Source organism: Platichthys flesus, chromosome 20, assembly GCF_949316205.1.
Source record: "Platichthys flesus chromosome 20, fPlaFle2.1, whole genome shotgun sequence".
NCBI classification, from domain to species: Eukaryota; Metazoa; Chordata; class Actinopteri; order Pleuronectiformes; family Pleuronectidae; genus Platichthys; species Platichthys flesus.
In genome coordinates this window covers 8,165,759-8,189,293 of record NC_084964.1, presented here as the reverse complement: position 1 = coordinate 8,189,293, position 23,535 = coordinate 8,165,759, and the positions used below count along the sequence as shown (strand labels likewise).

The 23,535-nt window shown below is 42.4% G+C and overlaps 2 protein-coding genes across 4 annotated transcripts; one reads left to right on the top strand and one right to left on the bottom strand.

Annotated features, from left to right (window-relative positions):
* Positions 1–1,897: 1,897 nt before the first annotated feature.
* On the bottom strand, positions 1,898–16,114 carry zc3h7bb (zinc finger CCCH-type containing 7Bb). 2 transcript variants are annotated; one of them, XR_009924800.1, is made up of 22 exons: positions 15,818–16,114; positions 14,935–14,996; positions 14,795–14,831; positions 14,295–14,492; positions 13,515–13,673; positions 13,110–13,250; positions 12,992–13,034; positions 12,650–12,888; positions 12,223–12,508; positions 11,420–11,478; positions 11,155–11,254; positions 10,784–10,945; positions 10,451–10,656; positions 10,264–10,364; positions 9,956–10,137; positions 9,479–9,558; positions 8,856–9,121; positions 8,564–8,669; positions 8,183–8,291; positions 7,657–7,790; positions 4,382–7,308; positions 1,898–3,589 (listed from the first exon to the last, which is right to left on the bottom strand). XR_009924800.1 is itself a non-coding variant. In XM_062413948.1 (21 exons), exons 2-21 carry the CDS (start codon positions 14,991–14,993, stop codon positions 7,273–7,275), a joined length of 2,703 nt encoding a protein of 900 aa, XP_062269932.1. In that variant the 5' UTR covers positions 14,994–14,996; positions 15,818–16,114; the 3' UTR covers positions 1,898–7,272. The 2 variants fall into 2 exon arrangements, 1 of the variants encoding a protein (XP_062269932.1); XM_062413948.1 differs by having other exon boundaries at positions 1,898–7,308.
* Positions 16,115–17,453: 1,339 nt separating this feature from the next.
* rangap1b (Ran GTPase activating protein 1b) lies at positions 17,454–23,386 on the top strand. 2 transcript variants are annotated; one of them, XM_062378809.1, is made up of 16 exons: positions 17,454–17,586; positions 17,920–18,038; positions 18,117–18,244; positions 18,475–18,534; positions 18,626–18,805; positions 18,967–19,101; positions 19,325–19,483; positions 19,585–19,698; positions 19,794–19,893; positions 19,986–20,070; positions 20,171–20,351; positions 21,014–21,097; positions 21,173–21,275; positions 21,416–21,504; positions 21,819–21,940; positions 22,341–23,386. In XM_062378809.1, the coding sequence occupies exons 1-16, from the start codon at positions 17,510–17,512 to the stop codon at positions 22,423–22,425; spliced, it is 1,821 nt and encodes a 606-aa protein (XP_062234793.1). In that variant the 5' UTR covers positions 17,454–17,509; the 3' UTR covers positions 22,426–23,386. The 2 variants fall into 2 exon arrangements, with proteins under 2 accessions (XP_062234793.1, XP_062234794.1); XM_062378810.1 differs by having other exon boundaries at positions 17,500–17,622.
* Positions 23,387–23,535: the final 149 nt, after the last annotated feature.

The window sequence follows — 23,535 nt, the reverse complement described above, 5'->3', positions numbered from 1 at the left end:
TAAAGTAGCCTACTGACATCATAGCTCAAATCAGTCCTACTTTGTTTGATTCTGGATTTTATTCATATTCATATACAAAAAACTGTATCTATACTTCATACTTCATTTGAGACAGTTATGATACAATGTCGGTGGTTATGGTTAACCACAGTTTATTTTAAATTCCTGGGGAATCTTTTTAACCCATAAAAAGTCCCTGCCTGGGAGGGTTAATGAATCTAGGGGCTATACATAACATCTAGAGACAGGAGCAGGCTCAACAGACTGATAAGAAGAGCGAGCTCTGTCCTGTGCTGTCCTCTGGACTCCATTGAGGAAGTGGGGGACAGAAGGATGTTAGCCAAGCTGGCGTCCACCATGGGCAACACCTCTCACCCCCTGCATGACATTGTGGGGTCCCAGAGCAGCTCCTTCAGCAGCAGACTGTTACACCCACGGTGTAAGAAGGAGAGGTTCCGCAGGTCCTTCATCCCGGCTGCAGTCAGGCTCTACAACACCAGCACCACCTGATAATGTTGTAGTCCCTGTCTATTATCTTTTTCTCCACTAAACCTCTCACATCATAATATTCAACACTTAACATCTATATTTATATCATGGTCACTTAAAATGGTTACAGTGCAATATTCCTATTTCCAGTATGCTATCTTGTAGTATTATTTATATTATGGTCACTTACTTTCTAATTATTTTTAATTATTTTCTGTATCATGGTCACTACTGTTTCATATTTTCTATGTTCATTACAATAACACTTAACATCATTCCACTTTATCCCCAGCACCTGCTTTTTGTACAGTGTCTGTTTTTGCAGGTTGTTTGTTTCATACTCTTATTATGTGTAGTTTTAGAAGTGTCCATATTGTGATCTCTTTTTTTTTTTACAGTGCTTCGACACTGTTACTTTAATTTCTGTTTTTCTATTACTGCTGTAACAAGTGAATTTCCCCATTGTGTGGATAAATAAAGAAATCTAATCTAATCTAATCTAATTACAGCGTTGACAACACCTGATTGAATTAGTTCTCCAGTGTCTTATTTGATTCTCCACAATAGCTTTAAAAATCGATTTCCTTAATGCTTACATCTTGGGGCAAAATGCTTTGTTATTGGCATTTGTATATTTTCCCATGAGGATTTATATCTCCTCCATTTGAACTGTGGATGACTCCAATGTTATGTATAGTTTTCTTCATTACCTTCATTACTTCAGAGATGTTCTGGCTTCACCACTCAATGTCTTTCACATTTTTGGCCCTGGGCCTGTCCTGTGTTGTTTTTAGGGTATATGTGCTTATATAGGGGCAAAGTTCTGGTGGAAGGTGCGTTACTGGTTTTCATTGCGTTTATCTCTGTAATTTGCTCTGCTCAGCTTTCCCTCATCCCCGGCCAATCTCCCTGGCCCTGCTGCAGGAAAACCACACCCACAGCATGATGCTTTTACGACCATGCTCCACTCTAATTCCTGGGGCTCCAGGTAACCACCTCTTAGTGACCTCTGGTGCCAAGGCACTTTTCCCCGAATGATTGTCTGATGGGGCGTCCAACTTTATGAAGAGTCCCCCTCGTTTTTTAAGAAGTTTAGAGGCAGCTGTGACTCTTCACTGAGAAAGAAAGTGTTCATATAATTCACCTGATCTGTGCCTGGACTCTCTTGTTTCTGAGCTCTGCAGGCCGCTCCTTCCACCTGCTCGAGTGGTTTTTGCTGCTATATGCCTTGTCAGCTGTGAGACCCTATAGCCAAATGTGTGGTTAATAAATCGAATAGAATTCCAGCTACTGCAAGTGGACTCCGGTCCAGTCAAATCTGGCAGGAATAAACAAATAAAAAAAATTACACGCAGAACCCCCCACCAATAATGTTAAGTGTGTGCTTTGATAAAAAGGAAAAAACACATTTCGTTCTAAAACGGTCTGTTTATTAAATGCTTTCAAGAGATTTGGTCCACTTGTGTGATCATGAATTTCCAACCAGGGAGGAGAAAAGAGAAAACTTAGTCATGAAGATAAGACAAAACATAAAACAACCAAATGTAAAAATACAGTACAAAAAGAGGCCTTGTATTTTCAACTTCTTTACAACCCTGGTTTTCTTCATCCGAGTTGTTGAAAAACAATTCTTATAACCAATAGTATTTTTCTAACCGAATGAAAAGAGATTCATTAAGATTTTTTTGTGGCTGGTTAAGGGTGTGTGTTTTTGTTGCAAATCAAATGCCACCAGCGTTATAAAGGTCGCTGGGAATGGGAGGGAGGGGGGTGGGTGGCTGTCACATGAGCACTTACTGACTGGGAAGAGTGTTTCACAGCTGAGAACCGCGTCATTCAATTTAACTACAGATGGAATAACCAGTACTGCACAGGACATGAGCCTTTTTACTCAGATAAAGGACAAAGACAACCTTTCAACCAACTGACTTCGAGATTTATAATAACCGAGTAGAACCATTTCTCTTAAATCAATGAATTTCAATTTCAAAGGTTTGGTAGCAACCGCAGAAATAAACAAAATAATCCGACTGCTTAAACACCAGCAAGACAACACACTTGATCAATTATTAGTGTTGTAGTAATGGCATAAGAGGCAGTGAGAGGCCGCACATGTTGTGGGTTTCTTGTGCCAAAGTCTTGGAGGAGTTTGGAAGGTTAAAGGCAGATACTTGTAGAATGGATATTGGTAATGGAATTTTAAGTCACCCCTTATTGAGACAGTCCCCATCTTAATAAAAAGTATGTATAGTAGTTACAAGAAAAAACGAAGCAGGTTTTAGGGAAATAAGGTCACCTTTGACTGAGAACCTTTCCATTCATGTTGAGAAGGAAGTGAAATGCTTCATAAGTCAGAAAAAGAATTGCAGAATACAATGTTGAAAGAGTTTTGAAGCTGAAGGATCCTTTTTTATTTCATTTCAGATTCCAAAACGGTCTTTTACTGTGTCTTATTGTGGCACGCTACTGATTTAGCTGTAAGGGATCCGGAAAATAAAAGATTGCCACAAACTGTATAATTTATAGACGACAGGACGGTAAAGCAGTCATTTTGGTCGCAGGGTCAATGACCATTGCCTGACAAACTTTACATCTCGTGAACGGGTTTCCTCACCTTTTAAAGCATGAAGGGCAAATCAATCGTACTTGATAAGGGAGACTGATAAAGTATCTGCTTTGAAGTTGCACAACAGGGCAATACCAAGTTTGTTTATGACGGGAAAAACCTTCTTTAATTAATAATTACGATGGGAGATTTGTTTCATGTACAGATGCTGCAGCAGCAAGCTGCCCCCCTTTTAAATTAGTGACATGATTTGCTCACCTTTAACAACACACACAGAACACAAAGCCCACATGTTTCAGCTGTCCTTTTTTAGGGGGTCTTTCCGTGTGTCAATTATATAATCAATGCTCGTCTTTCTCCATCAATGGAAGGGGAGCCTTCAGCAAGACGTTTTTCGGTCAAAACTTTTCCCTTCAGCAGGTTTCTCAACGCAGGACTTTAAACAAGGATGGGGAAATTGTTTGTCCACTTTAATGATAAAGATCAGTAAAGTATATTGCGCTCTCCTATATACCTGTCCTTTTTTAAAACTCCCTGAAAAACAAGATGGGAACACGTCACTGACAACAGCAAACTCTTCCACAGCCACAGAGAAAAAAAACAGCTCCACCATCTCTTATCTAAATTACCTTATAGAGTGTCTAAGTATTATAATAGGTATCAGGTATCATATACTGTATATAGTAAGAAGGATTATACAATAGGGGTATGTATCATCTTATAGATGTAGTATATCAAATAAGGCGCTATACGGGAGTATATAGGCCTCTATGTATGCTTTTGTCCCTGACCAGAGACTCAAACTCAAAACAAAGAAGGATGCACAGCTCAGGCAGTGAGCAGAGAGCTCTGCTGGTAGGTTGACACTGAAGAGGGGAAACAATTTACAGTATATATATATATACTTTCATCATCGACTATCTATTTCTGTCACCTTTAAACTCTCTTCAGGCCTACAAGCAGAGCTCAGACATACTTAATATATAGTATGCCTAACATACTGTGTAAATGGAGGACACCAACTGTAGGCTGGACAAACTGGAGAACCTTCCTACAACAGCTAACAGGGGTCTGATGTGTTCTGCTCACTGCCTCCCAGATGGAGCTGTGCACTGCCGCATACACAGATGCATATTTACTGTAAATTATTATATTTATACATGGATACATATATAAAGAGAAAGTTATACATTGCAATTAACATACATATATCAATAGCATATAGAAGAGAAATAGAAATAGTCAATAGATAGCAATCATTATCGTCATCATATTCATCATAATACTAAGAGTAGTAGTAATACAATCCCTCAAAGAAGCTAATACCTTGGGCTGTTCCAGACAAGGGCTTGATACTAGTAGTCACCGAGAGATCAGGTTCAAATTCAGGAGCTGCATGATTACCACCCTGTGACCTCACAACCATTTATCTGTTTAGTATTTATCCAATGGCTTAAATGTGTGGGACTGCAGACAGAGGTGGGAAGAAACAAAACAAATAAACGATGTAGTGGTTTCATATTCACATCTATACGAAATAAAAACACTATGTTCAACTTATTAACTTTTCGCGCCTGTTACGCCGATGCATCAATGGATGATTGAGAGACGCTGCCTATTTTCTCCACATGACACATGCAGTTCATCTGTCACAAACATTAATAGTTGCAACACTTCCTGTACCTGTTTCGAAGTAAAAGCTTTCTAGCTTTTACTTTGATTTTGGACTGGAAGAGGCACAGCTTCATACCTCAGAGATCTGGTATTTAGTTGAATACATAGGCTACTTAAATTCATGGAAATACAGTAGTCATACGAGAAACCCACGCAACAGACCAGCAACACAGCCATCACACAATGCAAATGCAACTAGTTTGGCCAAGGCATTAGCCATAACATTCTTAGTACTGTTTGAGTGCAACATCGGGATTTAAGCTGTTTTCTAAATTGATTCAGTGAACTGAAGCCACTCAGAATTAAAATATAATATTTGAAATATCAATTTCAGCTTCTGTGTAAATTTCATCCATACGTTGCATGCTTTTGTACACATAGTATAGCTGCTGCACTTAGGAAATAAGAAAATCCTAACAGACCCTGTCATCTGGGTGATTTACTCCACGTCTCTGCACTCTATGTTAAACTTTTAACTGTCAGAAATCTACTTCTACTTCTGCTGCAGTTCCTTCAAATGAACCCCGTCTGGAACAACCCACACAGAAGGAGAAATTACAAAATAAAAGAATCCTTAAAAAAAAAAAAAAAAAAATCACTATAGTCATCTAGTTCAGCGATACATGTCATATAGCAATACCTCAATAACAAGAAGTTCTATGTAATCAATACAGGTTTTCAGGTTATATATTTATTAAGCTTAACCGCTAAGTTATCAATTATTATTAGTAGTATACCATTATTCGTAAATATGCATAATATGTGTGTATATGTATCTGAATATTGACATACTTCCATCGCGTCTCCTTCCACATTAAAGGTTAGAATACGATGACGGCAGATATTCTACCTCTGGGGGTTGGTGAGTGAGTGTGTGTGTGTGTTGGTGTCAAATGTGAATATGTTGTTTATAGGCACAATATGCGCGTAGCCCTTTTTTTTATCTCAGGGCTACTGTTAGCTATCAGGAACAAAACATTTGGGTGCATATGAGGAACACAGGTTTCCATTTGAAGGCTGAGGGAGCATGGTGGGTGCGCAGTGAAAGGATGACCCCAGTTTGACTGAAGATGCAGCGAATTCTCAAATCTGAAACAATCCACGATTAAAAAAATATAACCTTCCTATTTTTTCTTTTGTCAATCATTTTCTTCTTTAAATCATTGTTTCTGAACCAGATCAATTTTTTTTTTTAAATAACAAGAGCTTTTATATTTTTCACACAACTTAAGTCTTCAGCACGGTCAGAACTGTCACTGTGCTTTAGTCAGAGTGAGGTCATCATTTCCTGATGGGCATCTGCGGTCTGAACTTTAATATGTCTACTAATCTATTGCTGAGAGCAGCTCAGGCAGGACGTTGTATGTTGTTGTGTAGTCACCTCTCTGAAGCCTTGTGACACCAGCTTCACATCTGTCAGATGCTTTGAGCACACAGCGGCACAAAAACAAGCCTTTAGCCAAACGTACATAAGCCACAGATGTTTTATAAGATCTAGTTGGGTTAATGTGTTGGGGTGTGTGTGTGTGTGTGTGTGTCCTGGCTCGTTCATCACCGGACCAGTTGGCATGATTCCATAAACAGCTATCACAGGATTTATATTTTAATAATAAAGAGGGGGGAAGCTAATGTTACACAAGATTGTTTTCGAGCATAATAAGTGTTCCTGCATACATTCCATGATTCCATGACTAACTTCCTCGTTTTTTAAAGGCCCATGCAGGCATTACATTCACTGAGTTCTGCCAATATGGCAGACAATATAACAAGGAAGTACAACTCCCCTTGGAAAAGAACAATGCTTAAAATCATTATTCTCCAAAAAAGGAAGGAGAGCGGGATTTGGTTGATACGCAGCTAAACAAGTAAGCGTCCACCAAGAACCTCTTCCAAATAAGTCCAGGCTGCCATGGACAGCACCGAGGACTTGGTATTTTTGGCACTCCGAAGTTTCGATTTAAACTTTCTGTGTAAGAGCGCTGAGCTTCAACTGAGTTTTGATTTATCAACAAGCAATATTTGAGAGCTGCGACCAGCGCGCCCAACCAAGAACTGTTTCAGTGCTGCGAGGATTCAAAATAACAAAAACAAAAAAAGGTGGCCGGTGGACATGGAGTTGCTCAGTCCAAACTGTACGAGGGAACACTAACTGAATCTTTTAGTCAGTTGAACTAGTTGTCTGGGAGATAGCAGTATAATGACCTGGAGGAGAACCTAAAGTGTGTAACTGCTGCATGATACAAACAATAAGCTTAAGCCAAGTCCTGAATTTTCACTAAGGAAGCTTTCTAATTGTGTTAATCAGTGCCTGTAACATGTGTTGAGTGAATAGTTTGTGTAGTTTGTGTGTACGTGTCTGTTTGTGTGTGTGTGGGGTCAAATGCTCTGATGTGTGGACATTTGCTCTTGCACTGCTGGCTAGTTGCTAGCGGAGGTCAGACTGGAAAGGTGACAGACTGTTTCAGTGATCGCTGGTGTGGCAGGTCCGTCTGTGTCTGGCTACAGCTCCGCGGCAATCAGCTGCCTCTGGTCCCCATAGCAACTCAGAGGTCATCCCCATCTGACAACCGTCGTCCTCCCTGGAACCAAGGCAACACACTGACATGAACAAACTACAATGCAAAGGTGCCCTTCCTCCAAACCCTTGTATACAGTAGATTCTGAAGGCAAATCTCTGTTTGTCCTCAGGATTACACAAGAACTACAGATTTTCACGAAACTTGGTGCAAGGATAAGAAAGGGTAAGGGGTTAGACAAGCTCACTCACACGCTGCAAGTTCCCTGGACAATGACCATTACTATCAACACATCGGCTTAATCGGACATTACTGTACACAGAATTTATACACAGGAGCATGCAGGTTAAAATACGTATATTTGTATTCACATATAACACACATTCAGAAAAAGCCTTATTTCCCACTCACCATGCTTTCTGTGTAATCTGCCGTTATAGTGACCTGTTTGTCCTCTGGAGGCGGCGTCACTGCAGAGCTTTCTGTGCGTCTACTCTGATTGGTGAGCTGCAGCCACAGTTCATACATCTGTTGCATGTCTCTCACTGCAGAGGGGTGAGGATGAGAAAGAGAAAAATAAGGAAGACTACCTCGGTGACCTTGAATATTGTGCGTTACGAGCGAGAGGAGTGGGGTAGGCACTTCACAAATAGGTGCAATTACAGGCTTATGTCGTGACTGTAAAGAACGGCAAAAAGACAGAGAACTGAAATCTAAGACGAACCTGGATAAAAAAAAAATCAATAAATGACACCTTCACAAATGTGATAGGTTTCCTCCTATATAAATTTATATAATGGATATATAAATAAAAAACAACCTGCTGCAATAAACAATAACATAAGCTGTGACATGGATGACACATCAAAATCTAATGCATGAGATAATATCAGAACATTATTTTTTGCAGTGTTTTGGGGAGGAACCATGAGCTTACAGCTGTTGTTCTTCATGTATGTCCAGACGTCCCTTTCTTCCAGACTGTGAGCGAATGAGCAGTTCCCAATGTAGTGGCACTTCTTCTGCTTCATCACATGCACACACATCTGGGTGAGAGACAAGCAAAGACATTGGCGGTTAAAGAGTGACAACGGAATCATGGCAACACGGTGGCCCAGCCTGAAACACTCATTAGCACTACAGAGCAAGGAGACAGAGACTGAAGAGGTTTACAAAAACACTTGTTCCCGAGGGCTAAAACAGAGTCAGCTGCATTCAACATGTAAGAGGTGGAGGGGCGGAGGGAGCTAAGAGAAAGAAAAAGAAAAAAAAAAAGAGTGTGTGTGGCGATCGTAAGAAAACAAAAGGAGGAACTCACATCATATTGCTGAGGGTAGGTGCGAGAGAAAGGCAGAGGCCGAACCACAACCCACTTCTTCTTCTCAAATGATTTGACCAGCAGGACCCGACGCTCCTTCGTCCAGCTAAACAGAGAGCCAACGTTCAATAAAATCAACAAACAAACAAAGAGACACAAGCAATTAGAAAATAAATAGTTTGAGTTCTTTGATTCATGTTTTTGTTTTCATTCCACCCAATTTACAAAACATGTAAACAACAAATGGCCTTGTTATCAGTAAACATTGTGTCTATACACAGACGGGTCTCACCTGTGCCGTGCTTTGGCTGTGCAGTACTTTAGGTTCTTGTCGGGCTCGTTGACCTGTCCTTCTCTCCAGCACTGGCCACACACAAATTTCATTTTCAGGTTGAGGGGTCGTCCCCGTCCTGCTGCGGCTCCCAACCCCCCCACCCCAATGCCTCCCACTGGTCCAACGCCGCCACCGAGGCAGTCTCCCATAATTCCTCCGCCCCCGCCTCCCATTCCTCCGACTCCTCCTGCAGGTACGCTGCTCGGGTGGGGGAAATGGATGGGCTGAAAGTCGAGAAATAGATATACAACAAGTTAAAAGGGATCAAACAGAAACGTATTATTAAGCTTTTCCTGTTTTCCTGAACCTCTAAATAACAGATAATTTAGCTTATTTAAATAACAGCATTCTGGGTTATACTCAGACATTGTACTAACAAAGAAGAAGAACATTGTGAGAGCAAAATCACAGTGGGCGCACATTTAAAAGCAGAAATGTATTAGACAGTTCAACCATCTGAAAAATGTCATTTAAATTTGACGACAGAGCCTTACTCCAGAGATCACTCAACTAAAATGAAGCAAGAAGTAGGTTGATGTCAGGTAAAGCAGTAAAAGTTACAGCTCCATTTCCTGCCTCACCTTCTGCTGCTTCTGTGCATTCTGCTCCAGCCGTTGCCAGTGTCTCTTGGACTCCTGCACCATCTCTTCATGGGTGATACCTGAAGAAAGTATTCGAGAGATCCTCTGTGAGACAAAACCCCCACATCTAACAGGGCCAAATTGATTCAATGGCCTAACGACCCAATGAGGAGGAAGTTGATTTGAAAATTCACTGAAGAGTAAGCGGGACTTTTAGAACAGGCGTTGCCTGTTGAAGGTACATTTTTGTTGTAAAAAATACTGTATATCTGCTGATTTTAATATTCTATTAACGGAGATAACATTTTCTTTGACACCTGCATTGGGCCTCATTACTAAAAAGATGTTAAAAAAAGGTGATGATTTGTTTACGACATTACCTTTTCCATAACAACATCTTAACTACTCTAAATGTTTTCATCCCTGTTTGAATAATGTTGATAATATTTTTTGGAACAAACTGTGTGCTTCACCCACCAGTATCCTGCTGTAGGACCCAGCATTTGAGCTCTATGACAGAGTGCGCAAAAGAGCAGCTGTCCTCGCGCTGGCAGCCGTAACGGACCTCGTGGCGACAAACGTCAAACTGACAGAGGGGGTGCAGGGGACGCACCTTACTGTAGCGCACATTGGCTGACCTCACCACGTGCACCAGGCACCTGTAACAGACACAAGTATTTACTGATACATGAAAACAGGTCAAAGTGTATACAGCCATCCGTGGTTCCCTTAACATAATTGTAGGACTTTGTATTTATATAAAATCAAGATGTGAAAAAGCTCACTTGTTATCGTCGAACGGGTGTCGAGCTGTGAGGTTTGAGCAGACCGATAAGTTTTCTTTGCTGCGTTTGCTAATGATGCGAGGCTTACTGTCAAAACATTCCTGGAGAAAGAGGAAAGAGATGCAGGCAGATCAAAAGAGGACAAAAAAAGAAGACGTAAAAATGCCTTTACAAACTGGATTCTTACCTCACAGAGGAACATAAACATTCCCATGTGGAGCTGCAGCAGTCTGGTGACGCTGAGCGCCCGTCGCTCTGTGCTGCCCAGCGGATCGAACAGCAGCTCTCGGCTCAATGCGCCCTTCCTTTCTTGCGTCCACACGTCAATTTCCTCCTGGCAGTAGGCAAATGTACAATTCTCCCCATACTGGCACTCCTGACGCTCCTGCACCTCTGCAGGAGCCAGAGAGGAGAAGGAGTGAGTATGTAAAGTAAAATATAAACACAAGTCAGCTGCTTTTCCCCAACTTGAATTAGAAATACAATATATTTAGGTCTTTAATTCATAGTGCAAACACACCTTTACAGAGTACAAATGCCCCCAGGAAGTTGTTCCGTGCAGGCCGGGGCCGGATCCTCTTCCAGGTGGGGTCATCTGTGTTTTTGAGGCGACACAAAAGTACGTCTCTCTTGCAACGATGTGCTGCCTCTGGCTGATATTTGTAGTCCATCACACGGGGACCTGTGGGTGAGACAAGAAAAGAGCAGGTTACGTTACACAGGTGTTAGAATCCCTTATATGTCCCGGATGATACAAATAATGCTTGGAAAGCACTGTCTGTTTGTGTGCTGGTGGAGAAAATAAAACTGCAACATCAAATTTTGAGTATTTAGTAACGGTAAAGGAGTAGCAGGTTAATACTAAGAAAAGTGATAAAGATTTGGACCAACCTATTCGGCTGTAACAGGCATGACAGGCCTGCCGAAACTCATGCGTAGCTGCCAGGGGGTTCCTGGAGAGCAGGGACAAGTTTGTTCCTGCTGGACCGTTCTGTTAAAGAAGAGGACAAGGATATCAATATCAAACTAAAAAGATACTTAGCGCAGCTAAACTGCATGATCGGAGATGGCTATTAATCCAACACTACTACAGGTGAAGAACGATGAAGAATTATCTCTCTGTGTGTGTGTTTGTGTGTGTGTCTGTGTTACTCACTGCATGAGCAACATTGTTCGTGCGAATTCCCGGGATGAAGCTGTGACACACTCGTCCCCCTGATAACCACAGACAAAAGGACATCACACCAAATTTTAATGATGCTGACTCACACAGTCTACTGCAGATGCACATCTCAGGTTAAATCAACTCCCAAGGAACAGTGGTAACTGATCAACAGCAAGCTACCATTCTGCGACAAACTTGTTGGTGGGATGGGGCATTGAACAGAGAGGAACCATGTACATTTTTTTTGCAGACCACAATAAAATGAAAGATCCAGGACTTTTTCTGACTCTTCCTGCATTCTACCTTCATTGCATTTTTGTGCATTTTCATTTAATTAAATGCCATCTGATTTGCATCCAAGTCAGAGGTATAGGCAGACAATGGGCTTGACTCGCACTGCCCATCTAGAGATTCGGGGTCTCGTCCATTTTCTCCACAAAACTCAAGGGATTCACAGAAAAAAAGATAGTGAAATGATCTTTCAACACGTTTTGAATGTCCATCTTTCAAATATGTAACAAGTGAGACTTCTTGTGACAGTTTCAAAGTAAAAGCATGTTGATGTCATGAGCAAATGGGTCACATACTTTTTCTACTCAGTAGATGTTTGAATAAGCCATTAAAAGCCATACAAATATGTGTATGTGTGATAAGTAAAAAGACTGTGTGAGTGTTCAAATGAATATCTTTGATGAAGATCTGACTATATTTGGCAACAACTTTAGCCTGAACCCCTCTTACCACTCTGTGAGACATTACACATCAATGATACAAAGACTTATCACTTAGCTCACCAGGGAGAGTGTATTCAGACAAGGAGTCCAGCCCGCCAGTGGCGACTCCTGCTTTTCCTTCTCCATCTGGGGAGAAGCCTCCCAGTGCGTCCTGCGCCTGGGTAGAGCCTTGGTCCCGCTGGGCCAGCGGCGGGTAAGACTCCATTGGGGGCATGTCACTGATGGAGGAGCTGAAGAAGGCTGGGGGAAGCTGTGGAGATGGGGCCGGAAGGTTGGGAGAGTATGGAGGCCGGAGAGCAACCGCCGTGTTGGGAAGGTTGGTGGGGATGGCACCCTGGACAGGATTCTGGAGCAGGATATTCCATTTAGTTAAAAAAATTAAGTAACCTTTCTTGAAGAAATAATAATGGAGAACAAGACAATGTTCTCCCAGAAAGAATGTACAGCAGGTTTATTTATTCTTTCTTTCTCTGTGTCCTTTACTCACCTCACTGACTTTCTTGGGGTTGCATTCCAACAGACTGTCTAGTTCATCTTTGATGATGCTGTTGCACTCGTCCATGTGCTCAGACACCGGGACAGAATACGGCATGGGAGCCAGGGCCTGGCTGCTGGGGCTCTCTGACAAATCAGTGCACGGGCTCACTACGGGGCTCCCCGGTTCATCACTGACTGGGATGGGCGTGGCCAGAGGAGCAGGGATGCACTGTGCACTGGACATGTCCGCTGGCAAGGAGTAAACAGCAATGACAAAAAAGGGGATGAATGTGGGAACAGATCAGAGTGGGTGTGGGTTCAGACATGATCAAGATTTGTCTGTTTGTCATACCTTGTCCAATGTCACCCAGCGATTCCAGCCCATTGGAAGACATCTAAAGAAGAAGAGAATATTAGCGTCTTGTTGTTACACCATATCACAAGCTCTGCATTGTGACAACAGCACCCACCTCTCCAGTGGGTGGGGATGACTCCCCATGATTCTCCCCATCACTGGCTGAGGACTCTATCTGAGGGCTGACATAAGCTTTACGGCCCTTCAGGCCCAGTTTATTGGCCAGATCCTGGGCCAGTTCAGTTACCTGTCGGTCCTTGGAGATAGATTACATAAAGAAGAGGATTGTTTTTACATAATACAATAAGAAACACAATGTAGTCAATGGAGGAATCAAATAAAAATCCCTCATCATGACATTAAAATTCTCTACTAATTAACGAGCCCTAGCTAGCCCCACTTACTAATTTCCTGGAGAAAACATAAAAATGTAAAATAATTAATTTAAACTAGATTATATATATAAAAATATGTGGTTAAAAATGAATTTGCATCAACATTTTCAGTGTCAGTTACATACGTGTGGTGCTGTGAGGAGACATTTGGTTCCACACTCATAGGCCTCTCTGAGTCGTCCCAGCTCCCTCAGACAAAGAGCTTTTCGGTACAAAGCCCTGCGACTGCCTTCGGACATGTATAGTGCACTGTCGCAGTCCTGGTCAGCTCTCTCATACTCCCTCTGACACAGAAATGGGAAACATTGAGGTTGATCAACACAGAACATCAAGCACATTGTAAAGACCTCCACTGATTATTTGTGATCGTTTTTAAAGATCCCCTACTGTAGAAAGCAAATTTATGATTTACATGAGTGGCCACATCTTTAACGAAATGTGCTTTGTGTCTGTGAGAAGCAGATATCTTTAAAATCAACCATAAACTGCCTGGTGTTCTTTTCTTTTGCACACTCTGATTGCTGTGTTATGGTATTTATCCTATTTTTATTTGTTTTTAAACTAAAAAAACAACATCAAAGCTGAAAATGGGTCTGAACAAGAGAATACAAAGATGGTTTCGGTTGGTTAGGAAGAACCCAGACTGGTTCTGACATGTTTACCACATAACAGAGAAGCTCAGTGTACTTTTTTTGGGCCATTTAAGTAACATAAGGCAGGCTGATTCACCCCAATTCTAGTCATTATATGTCTTGTATGGGAACCACAGTTTAAATTGGTTTGACAGCAACTGACGTAGGAAAAGTCTCAAACATCCATTCCCTCCAGTTTTCTAACTAATCTACATAAACATCTTGTCATGTAACTGGAGATGTTACATCCCCTTTATACCTCTTCCCCCTCACCGTTTGATAGTAGGCAGCAGCCCGGTTTAAGTAGAGGCCCTCCAGCAGCTCTTGAGGGATCACAAGGGCCTCTGCCTGGGCGTAGCGGGTGACACTTATCCCTTCCCCATACTGCTGGGTCGCCTGGCGACAGTCCCCATCTCGATAGCAGGAATTGCCCTCGTCCAGCAAGTTACACACCAACTGGGTCAGGAATGGCTGACGGGAGTGCGCAAATGAGAGATTTAATAATGCAGGGTGGGTGTGGGGAAGGGTGAAAGGGGTAGGGATAGGGTGACATTCAAAAATAATGAGACGGTAACATGAGATGGTCAGGAGGACACAGAAAGATGTAAACAAGGATGTAAACAAGGATGTGAACCAGTGAAGCAGGAAGGAAGGAGATTGAGACCAAATAAGGTCCTAATCCGGATCGGCAAATAACAACAAAATGAGGAAGTAGACGATAAAGATTAGTGATCACAATGTCGGTGCAGAAAAGAAATTGTCCAAATGCAAACCTCATAACTCTCAGGCTCTGGAAAGGGCAACGATGACCTGTTGAAAGAATTATATGGAGGTTTTCAGTGTCCATTCAATCATGTTATCACAAGCTAACTGTGGAGGAGCCATGACATGTCAATAGCAGAGGTGCACTTACTGGATAAAGCTCATTGCTTTCTGGATCTCCTCTCTTCGTTTCTGTCGTTCAGAATCCATATCCTGCGGGTGAGGATGATGACAGTAAGCATGCTGGAGCTACTCATTGCACAACAGAGTTGACAGCTTCATTAATACTCTCCAAACATGAGCATGTATCGGATTTTGAAAAGTTTAAGTTCTGCAGCGATTAAAAACACCGCTAGCTACGCCCAGTCGTCTCAGACAAGCCCCGGCCTGCCACCGGAACACCACGAGCAATCACCGGACTTGCGTAAACAAACCGTGGGGATAGCTCACGGTGAGACAGGGCAACTGATTAGCATTAGCCACTGTCATATTTTGACCACCGGAATATTCCAATGTAATTGACGCATAAGCTGCAGATTCTTTATGGACGGGAGTGTTACCTTTAAACTTGAAGCTTTAGCCATTACACGTCCACTTGGTGAGGAAATATTAGCTTACGATTGCTTGATATGAAAACTAACGGGTCTTCAACTAGCAATTAAACGTGACGCTATCAGCGACACGCGTAAAGTAGACAGTTTTCATACGCTCGGCTCTTATTGTCGTCAGTAGAGATGATGTTATGCTAGCTGACTTTACCGGTGGTCTGAATCAGTCAACTTACGGTGCTAGCTCACCTGGGCTACATGCTACAGTGCTAATCACTTTATCATAGCTTTGCAGGAGGAATGAGGAAAGCGGAGTTAGCGGTCAAAATGCAGGATTTGTATTGTAACATGCGTTGTGCGTGTAGGTCACACTGTGCTGTACACAGCTATGTTGAATATAAACCCAGTGCTAGGCAGCTACCTGTGAAGTTAGCTAACTTAATTTACATGGAGTCCAAGCTAAGGGCTAGCAGCAAGGCGACTCACCGAGTTAAGTTACTGCGCTTTAGAGATGAGAGACAGCTTCACAGGGTGTCGCGGAGAAGAAGCGGCCGAGAATCAGACAATATCCGGGCGCATATTTGTGAGGTGGGTGTCCCTGTCATTGGTGTGTGGACGGAGCACGAGCTTCCCTGTGACTGCTGCTGGTTATTGAGCGGCTAACGTTAGCTGGGAGCTAGCCGCTAGCTGTTATGACCGCAACAAGTTTCCACGGAGGTGTGGACGCTGGAGGGCAGCAAACCCTCTGAGTCACCGCTCAGGATGGGTCACTGCTTATTAGGGCCCGAGTCCCGACCGTTACTTTTCACTCATTGTATTATTCAGGGAAATTAATGGCATTATTGACGGATTGGACATCCTCGAAAAGTCCCAACATTTCAGGCCTGGTGAAAATGTACGTATTCTGGAGTAATTAGAAATGGCCGTTGCAAAATGGCTCAGCAGCGCTCCTCGATCGTAGCAATTCGGTCTGGTTTAACCGATCTTCACGCAATTTGGTATATATGTGTATCAGGACCGGACGAAACCTTAAACTTCAAATTAAAAAACTTGCAGTTTACAGCTTAGTACTTTAAGAACAGTATAAACCACGCCCACAGTCATTAAATCAGTATAATCAATCGCTATATGACATCATCAATTTAATAGTCTATGGAGCATCAGGTCTGTAGTTTGCAAGTGCTCAAATGTTCAAATGCAGAGATGAACAAGGTACGGTGGAGAAGGTATGATAGAGAAATGGAGTAGAGCTGAAGGAGAAAGTGAGGGACGGAAATTACTTGATCATTATAAAAATGATAATAAAACTGATTTCCATCAGTATCTGTTTTGAGACAGATACTCATTTTAGATACAACATAGTGAACATCACTGTGAACATCACTTGTACAAAGTAAATACATTATACATTTCTCACGGTTAAGTTTTTTATAAAACGTGATGTGACTCATCGTTGCACTGCGAGAAAATACATAATCTTCTCTTAATGAAGGAAAAGTTCAGAGCTCAGTGTTTTAGTGATGAAGAGATGAGGCTACATGAAGCATTGACGCTTTCCATCCAATTGGTTCACTCACGGGCCGAAGCTTCATGGTGCTTCATTTGCTCTACTGCGCCATCAAGTGGACAATATATGTAAAACAGGCAGAGTGATCATAATGACACCATGGCCTTGGTGTGTGAAGCTTTGAATTGAATAAATGAATGAATGATGTTTGGGATGCCAATACATAAATCATGAACTTATTAATACGGTGTCTGTCTTTATGATACAATGGCGGGATCAGAAGGGAAAGTGGAAAAAAATTGGGCAAAGGGTTGTGATGTGAATGTGCTTGTGTTACTAGGGATAACATGTAACACGTAAAATATGGACAACCCTTTATTTATTTTTGTTTAAAAAACGCTCAATAGAGCGCCAAGTCCACAAAATGTGAGGGGGGCGGGGTCCATTTCGTTTCGCTGCCCCTTATATTTCGATTCGCACGCCAAACCTGCGAACCATTTCCTGACCAATCACGTGATACGGCCGGCTCGCGAGGCTTTTCACGTCATCAACACGAGCCTCGATACGCGCTTCACAAAACTCTTCCTGGACACTATGCTGGACACTGTCGGGTCACTAACAGCAGGTGGCGGTAGCTCCACTGTGGTTATCGTGTCGCTGATGTAAACACAATGGACGAAGAAGAAGCTTTCGCAGCACGATCGATGACGTCAAGCAGTGTAGTAACCGGCGCGGAAGAAGAAGCGGCGTGAGTTCTCCATTTCACCGGGAAAACAGTGTTGTTGTGAGTCGTCAGTTGAAGAAAAAACTGTATATCTCTTAGTCAGAGCGGAATGATGAAAAAACGCGAGACTCGATGTGATAAAGAACATACAGTTATATCTGGGTTATTGAAACTTATCTCACGTTGCGATCTACTGCTACTAGCTAGCACCGGTGAAGCTAGACAGCTAACCCGAGTTCTGCTTATTGATACACTGTCAATGAAGAGAACGTGTCAATTTCCAGTATGGCCAGTGATTTAAATGTTATATTCGTTCGTTTATATGTGTAGTAAAACACTTGCTTATGTCTATTACAGAGTAATAATGGCCTCAGACGACATAGCACAGCTGGCTGATGCTCTCGCCAAGACCCACGTCGGTGATGGAGAGTTGAGCTACAAGGGCCTGGGACTGAAGCTGGACGACGCGGAGTCAGGTGAGAGTGCTGCTGGTCACCGTAGACAGCATGGATCCTCTCCTCACACCCGATAACCTGTGCTCTGTGTGTGCGCAGTGGAGGAGCTGGTCCGTGAGATAGAGCAGTACCAGGGTCTGAGGGCTCTCCGCCTGGAGGGGAACACGTTCGGTGTGGAGGCAGCCCGAGCCATCGCCAAGGCTTTGGAGAGCAAAGACCTTCTCCAGGTATTCTTCAGTTCAAGATCTCCAATCTCAGTTCAACAGAAGTGACCGCACACATTTATGTTCCATGTTATTATGAGCATAAGGATAAGCATTCAGCACTGTTATAACCTTGCATTTTTATCCTGTACCACAAATGGATCAATTTCATACTTTTAACGTTTCCTATCTACAATATTGCAGTGAAGAAGATGCACATTGCTCATTTCTGTTGTGAACTCTGTGTCTTTCAGAGATGTTACTGGAGCGACATGTTCACCGCAAGGCTGCGGTCTGAAATCCCAACAGCTCTGGTGAGACTTCCGCTGCTGGTTGATGCAGTCCATGTGTTATGCGATACTTCTTTGATTGTCAGCTTCACGTTCTCTGTTGTGCTTTCCTCAGAGGTCACTAGGCAGTGCGTTGATGAGCGCAGGGGCCAGGCTGACTGAGTTGGACCTGAGTGACAACGCTTTTGGGCCGGATGGCGTGAAGGGAATCGAGCAGCTGCTGAAGAGCCCTTCCTGCCACACCCTGAGGGAGCTGAGGCTCAACAACTGTGGCATGGGCATCGGAGGAGGAAAGGTGAGTTCACAGATGTTTTGAAATATTTTTGTCATGCTGTCATCCACTTTAAAAAGAAACCTGCAAATACTACTTTTCTGTGTATGGTTCCAGATTAAAAATAAATCACTGCAGACATTTTCCAACATGCAGTTAGTAACTGTTGTGCACGGTTTGTGTAGATCTTGGCTGAAGCTCTGATCGACTGCCACAGACAGTCACTTGCCCACGGAGCTCAGTTTAAACTGAGAGTGTTCATCGCTGGCAGGAATCGCCTGGAGAATGAAGGAGCCAGTGCCCTGGCCAAGGCTTTTCAGGTACAAAACGAATGTCCCAAAACTGTTTAACAGGTGTGGTAAGATATGCTGCTTTCAGACACGCACTAGGACACTTTCCTGAAATGGGGATGTATGTGAAAACCCAAATGTCTGTGTCTGTTGCTGAGAACCTGCCAGCCCCTTCCATTTGAAATCCAGATAAATTTGGATTTGAATGGAAGCCCTGTTAAGGCTTAAACTTATCTCTATTTTTCCATGTAAGCTGATTGGCAGCCTTGAGGAAGTCCACATGCCCCAGAACGGCATCAACCATAAAGGTGTGATGGCGTTAGCTTCAGCCATGCGACACAACCCAGAGCTCTGTGTCCTCAACTTCAATGACAACACCTTCACCAAGAGGGGAACACTAGCCATGGTCCAGGTAAGGCCTGTTTATCTTCAGACCTTCCGCCATAAGAAGAGCAGGTATGTATGGGTCTTAACCTGTTACTGTACATTGGTTTTCTCCTGGTGCTTCTGCAGGCTCTGAGGCATCTGAGACACGTCCAGGTGATCAACTTCGGTGACTGTCTGGTTCGCTCTGAAGGAGCCATCGCCCTTGCTGCAGTCTTGAGAGAGGGACTGCCGATCCTCAGGGTGAGTTCACCATCAAAGTTCAGCGCTCTATCTTTCCCAGTGTCCTCTCTTTTATTAAAGCGATTACACTCGTCTCTTATGTGCCATGTCTTCAGGAGCTGAACTTGTCATTTGGTGAGATCACAGAGGCGGCGGCGCTGGTGGTGGCTCAGGCTGTCATGGACAAAACTCACATGGAGAATGTGGATCTGAACGGTACGTACCTTGACTGTGGGACTGGGATCTTGAATACTTGAGTATGGAAAGAGTCATAAAGATTGAAACTAATGAGAACATGACCGTAACAGGTAACTGTCTGGGCGAGGAAGGCTGTGAGGCTTTGAGAGAGACTATGGAGAACATGGACAAAGGAGACATGCTGGCATCACTCAGGTTAGTATGAGTGTGTGTGCTTGGGTGCTTTTCCTGCAGTGCTAAAGCAAGTCAGCATTAAAAGCGGGACTAAAATGTTTCCCCTTTGAATTCACTGCAGTGATGATGAGGGAGAACCTGATGAGGACGATGATAAGGAGGAGGAGGAGGAGGATGATGATGAGGAGGATGATGAGGAAGTGAGTGACGACAGTAATGAAGACAATGAGGACGATGAGGAAATTGTCAAGGAAAATGGAGTGTCAAGAAAAGACAACAGTCCTCCAAAACTTCACAGCCCAGTAAGATACATAAAACATACATACATATTTTGTACTTTCTATTGAGACAGTTGACACCAGAGTCTGAAATGAACTTTATAACTGCAAAGATGGCTGGTATATGAAAAAACAGTCAATCTACCAAGCTTTGTTTTACTGGTCAAAACACTTAATTCTAAAGATTGTCAGAACATTAATGAGGTAATATGTTGAATACAAACCCACAGACCGATGCAAATTTGATATAAAATATATGAATATATGTATTTATATTAAATATGGACGATATGACAGCACCCTAAAGGTGGAAAACCAAAACATCTTGACTGCCCCCTGGTGGCTGTCTGTAGCAAAGGTCAGAAATCCTGCCACCTCTATGTAGTGGATGGTACATTGACCAAACTAAAAAGTACATTTCAAATACATATTTCACAAAGATTTCATTTCAGGTATTTCTTTCGCACTGATGTATGTTCAAATTTGTTTTCAAAGAGTTACTGATAACTTTGGTTTGAATTTGTTATTTGAATCTATGAAAACTGGATGAATAATCACGATTGACAGCTTGGACCGACCTGCTATCGCTATTTTTTAGTTTGTATCTTCAGTAAAGAGCTTCACATTAAGCTTTACACAGAGGTTTACCATTTCATTGATCATCTCTGATTGTGACTCACCAACAGGCAGAACTCACGTCTTTCCTCAGCTGCCCCAGTGTTGAGGAGCTTCTTCGGCTTGGAGAGGCGAGGACAAACCTGATGCAACAGGTGGGAATTTAAAATATATCAAATAAAAGACAGTGGATGTTATATGGTGCTGACAGTCTGCTACTTTCAAACCAGATTGATGTATCTGACCCACATGAGGCTGCTGATGTCCTTCTGAAAATTGCTTCTTTGTACTGCGAGGAACCAGAGACCAAGACAGCAGTTCTAGAAACTATCGGTGAATATCTTGCCACTGTTGCTTTGTCATTGATTCATGTATGTATGTGATGTTGAAGGATCCACAACAAAGTGATGCCTTTGGTATGAGATTTAGTTCCTGTGTCATTTAACCAACCTATCATGGCTTCTGTTCTACAGATGATGTGTTGAAAAAGCTCTTCGGTGGTTCAACCATCCAGTCCTACTGCTTCCTGTCCACACTGCTGGTCATGATGGGACTCCTTAAGGTAAAGTGCTGCTACAGTACAACCAGCTCTTCTTCTTCCAAGAATCTGACATGAAGTAACATTTCTTGTGTCCATTAATTGTTTCCATTCAAACAGAAAGACTATTACCCATTGAATGTCTGGTACATTGTAGAAGGTCAACTTTTAGTTTTCCAATTTGTTTTAAACCTCCACTTACAATCTTTCTCCTGTTGTTTAAGTTTAACACAAGAACATCAATCCTGCTGGATTTACATTTGGCTCCTTGTTTTCACTGTTCGTTGCTTTAATCTGTCAGTTAATGCAAATTTTTACTCTTTTGTCCTGTATTTCAGGGAGAGGGGAAGATTAAAAAGGTGTCACTGGTCCCAGGCCAGCTGTTGTGTTTGGAGCATGCGGTCCAGCAGCACTACTTCTCTCAGCATCATGCCCTGCTGCTTAACAACTTCATGTCCAAGTAAGACAAACTTCTAATGCGTCTTTCTCTATTAGGTTCGTTAAACCTGGCTTGGGGTGTAAAATCCACCTAAAGCACATACATGCTGATGTATTGTTCTTGCACTTTATTATTTGGACTTTAAAGCAATGATACTCTTCAAGGTTTTCTTTAGTCTGTAAACTAAATTACGTGACTGTGATTTAATGATATAGATTAAAGCTTGTTGTAAAATAATATTTATTACCAAAATTATTAAATATTACTTCATTTATGGATTGAACATTGCTCCTATCGCTAGGGGTAGATTTCAGTTACCTTCGTTATTTTGAATGCAATATGTCAGGGACACCTGGAAGGACTGGAACTGAAAACCACCACAAGGGGTAATTCTTTTCTTTGTTTGTGTTTGAATCTGTAGGAATAGCGACGCTCTCAAGTCCTGCAGTGCTGCCAGAGAGAAGCTGTGCTCTGCTCTGGAGAAGAGGTGCCACGACCAATACTGATCCCAGCCATCCATCATTTCCACTTCTAACACACACTCACACACACTCACTCACACACACACACACACACACACACACACACACACACACACACACACACACACACACAGAAAACAAACCAACACAGGGATGCTTTACACTTGAACAAGGGACTCTAACAACCACTGATCTTCTTTGTATATTTTATGAAGGCCTGACAAACACTGTCCAAAATCTCTTTCTTTTTATTTTTCTACTTATGTTTGCGACTTATATTTTTCTAGAAAATGTAGATACAAATAATACGAATATAGAGAATACATCAGTTAACCGTGGGGTTTGATGTGTTAAGGACAAGACAAACACAATCTGTAATCTTAACAATTTATTCGGCAATAAACAGCTGACTTTGCTGTTTGTTTTGGTGAGGCCGGCTTTTCACGCTATTTTGTTTGTCTTTTTTATACGTTGCTTTTTTTAAACATTACATCGTGAAGTGTAAGAAGAACTTTTCGGACGCTCTGTCCAATCACAATCGCCACTCTGCTGCTCAAAGGTCCAGTCCAGTCCGAGCACTGTGATGTGTGCATCAGACTGTAATGAGGCAAGGGCAGCACCACATACCCGGCCATGAACCTGAACACACTGTGTGTGTGTGTGTGTGTGCGCGTGCATCGCCCTGCACTGAGCACAGTCGTTGCACTGTAGAGCTCAGGGGACCAGTTTTTACTTATAGCCCTAAAATGTGCTCTTATGTAACTTTGCTGCACACACTGAGTTGTCTTACCTCATATAGCTGTTTATGCCTTAGTGATGTTATGGGAGCATTTAGGGGAAGTAGGAGGAGAATGTAATACAATTGAATGGCATTTAGATAATTGTCTGAATAACATTGGACTGTGTGTAGGTTTATATTCTGTTGACCTGCTATGATGTTACATTAAACGCTCTGTCTTAAATATAACAAATCTAACAGGCCTGACTCCTTGTCCATGTTGAATATATACGTGCATTTACACCTGGGACTGCTGTTTTAACCTTACCTAAGGAGGTTGTGTTTTTATTTTGTTTGTCTATTATTTAGCACGAAAACAACTGTTTTACTACGAACTTGGTGGAAGAATGTGGTAT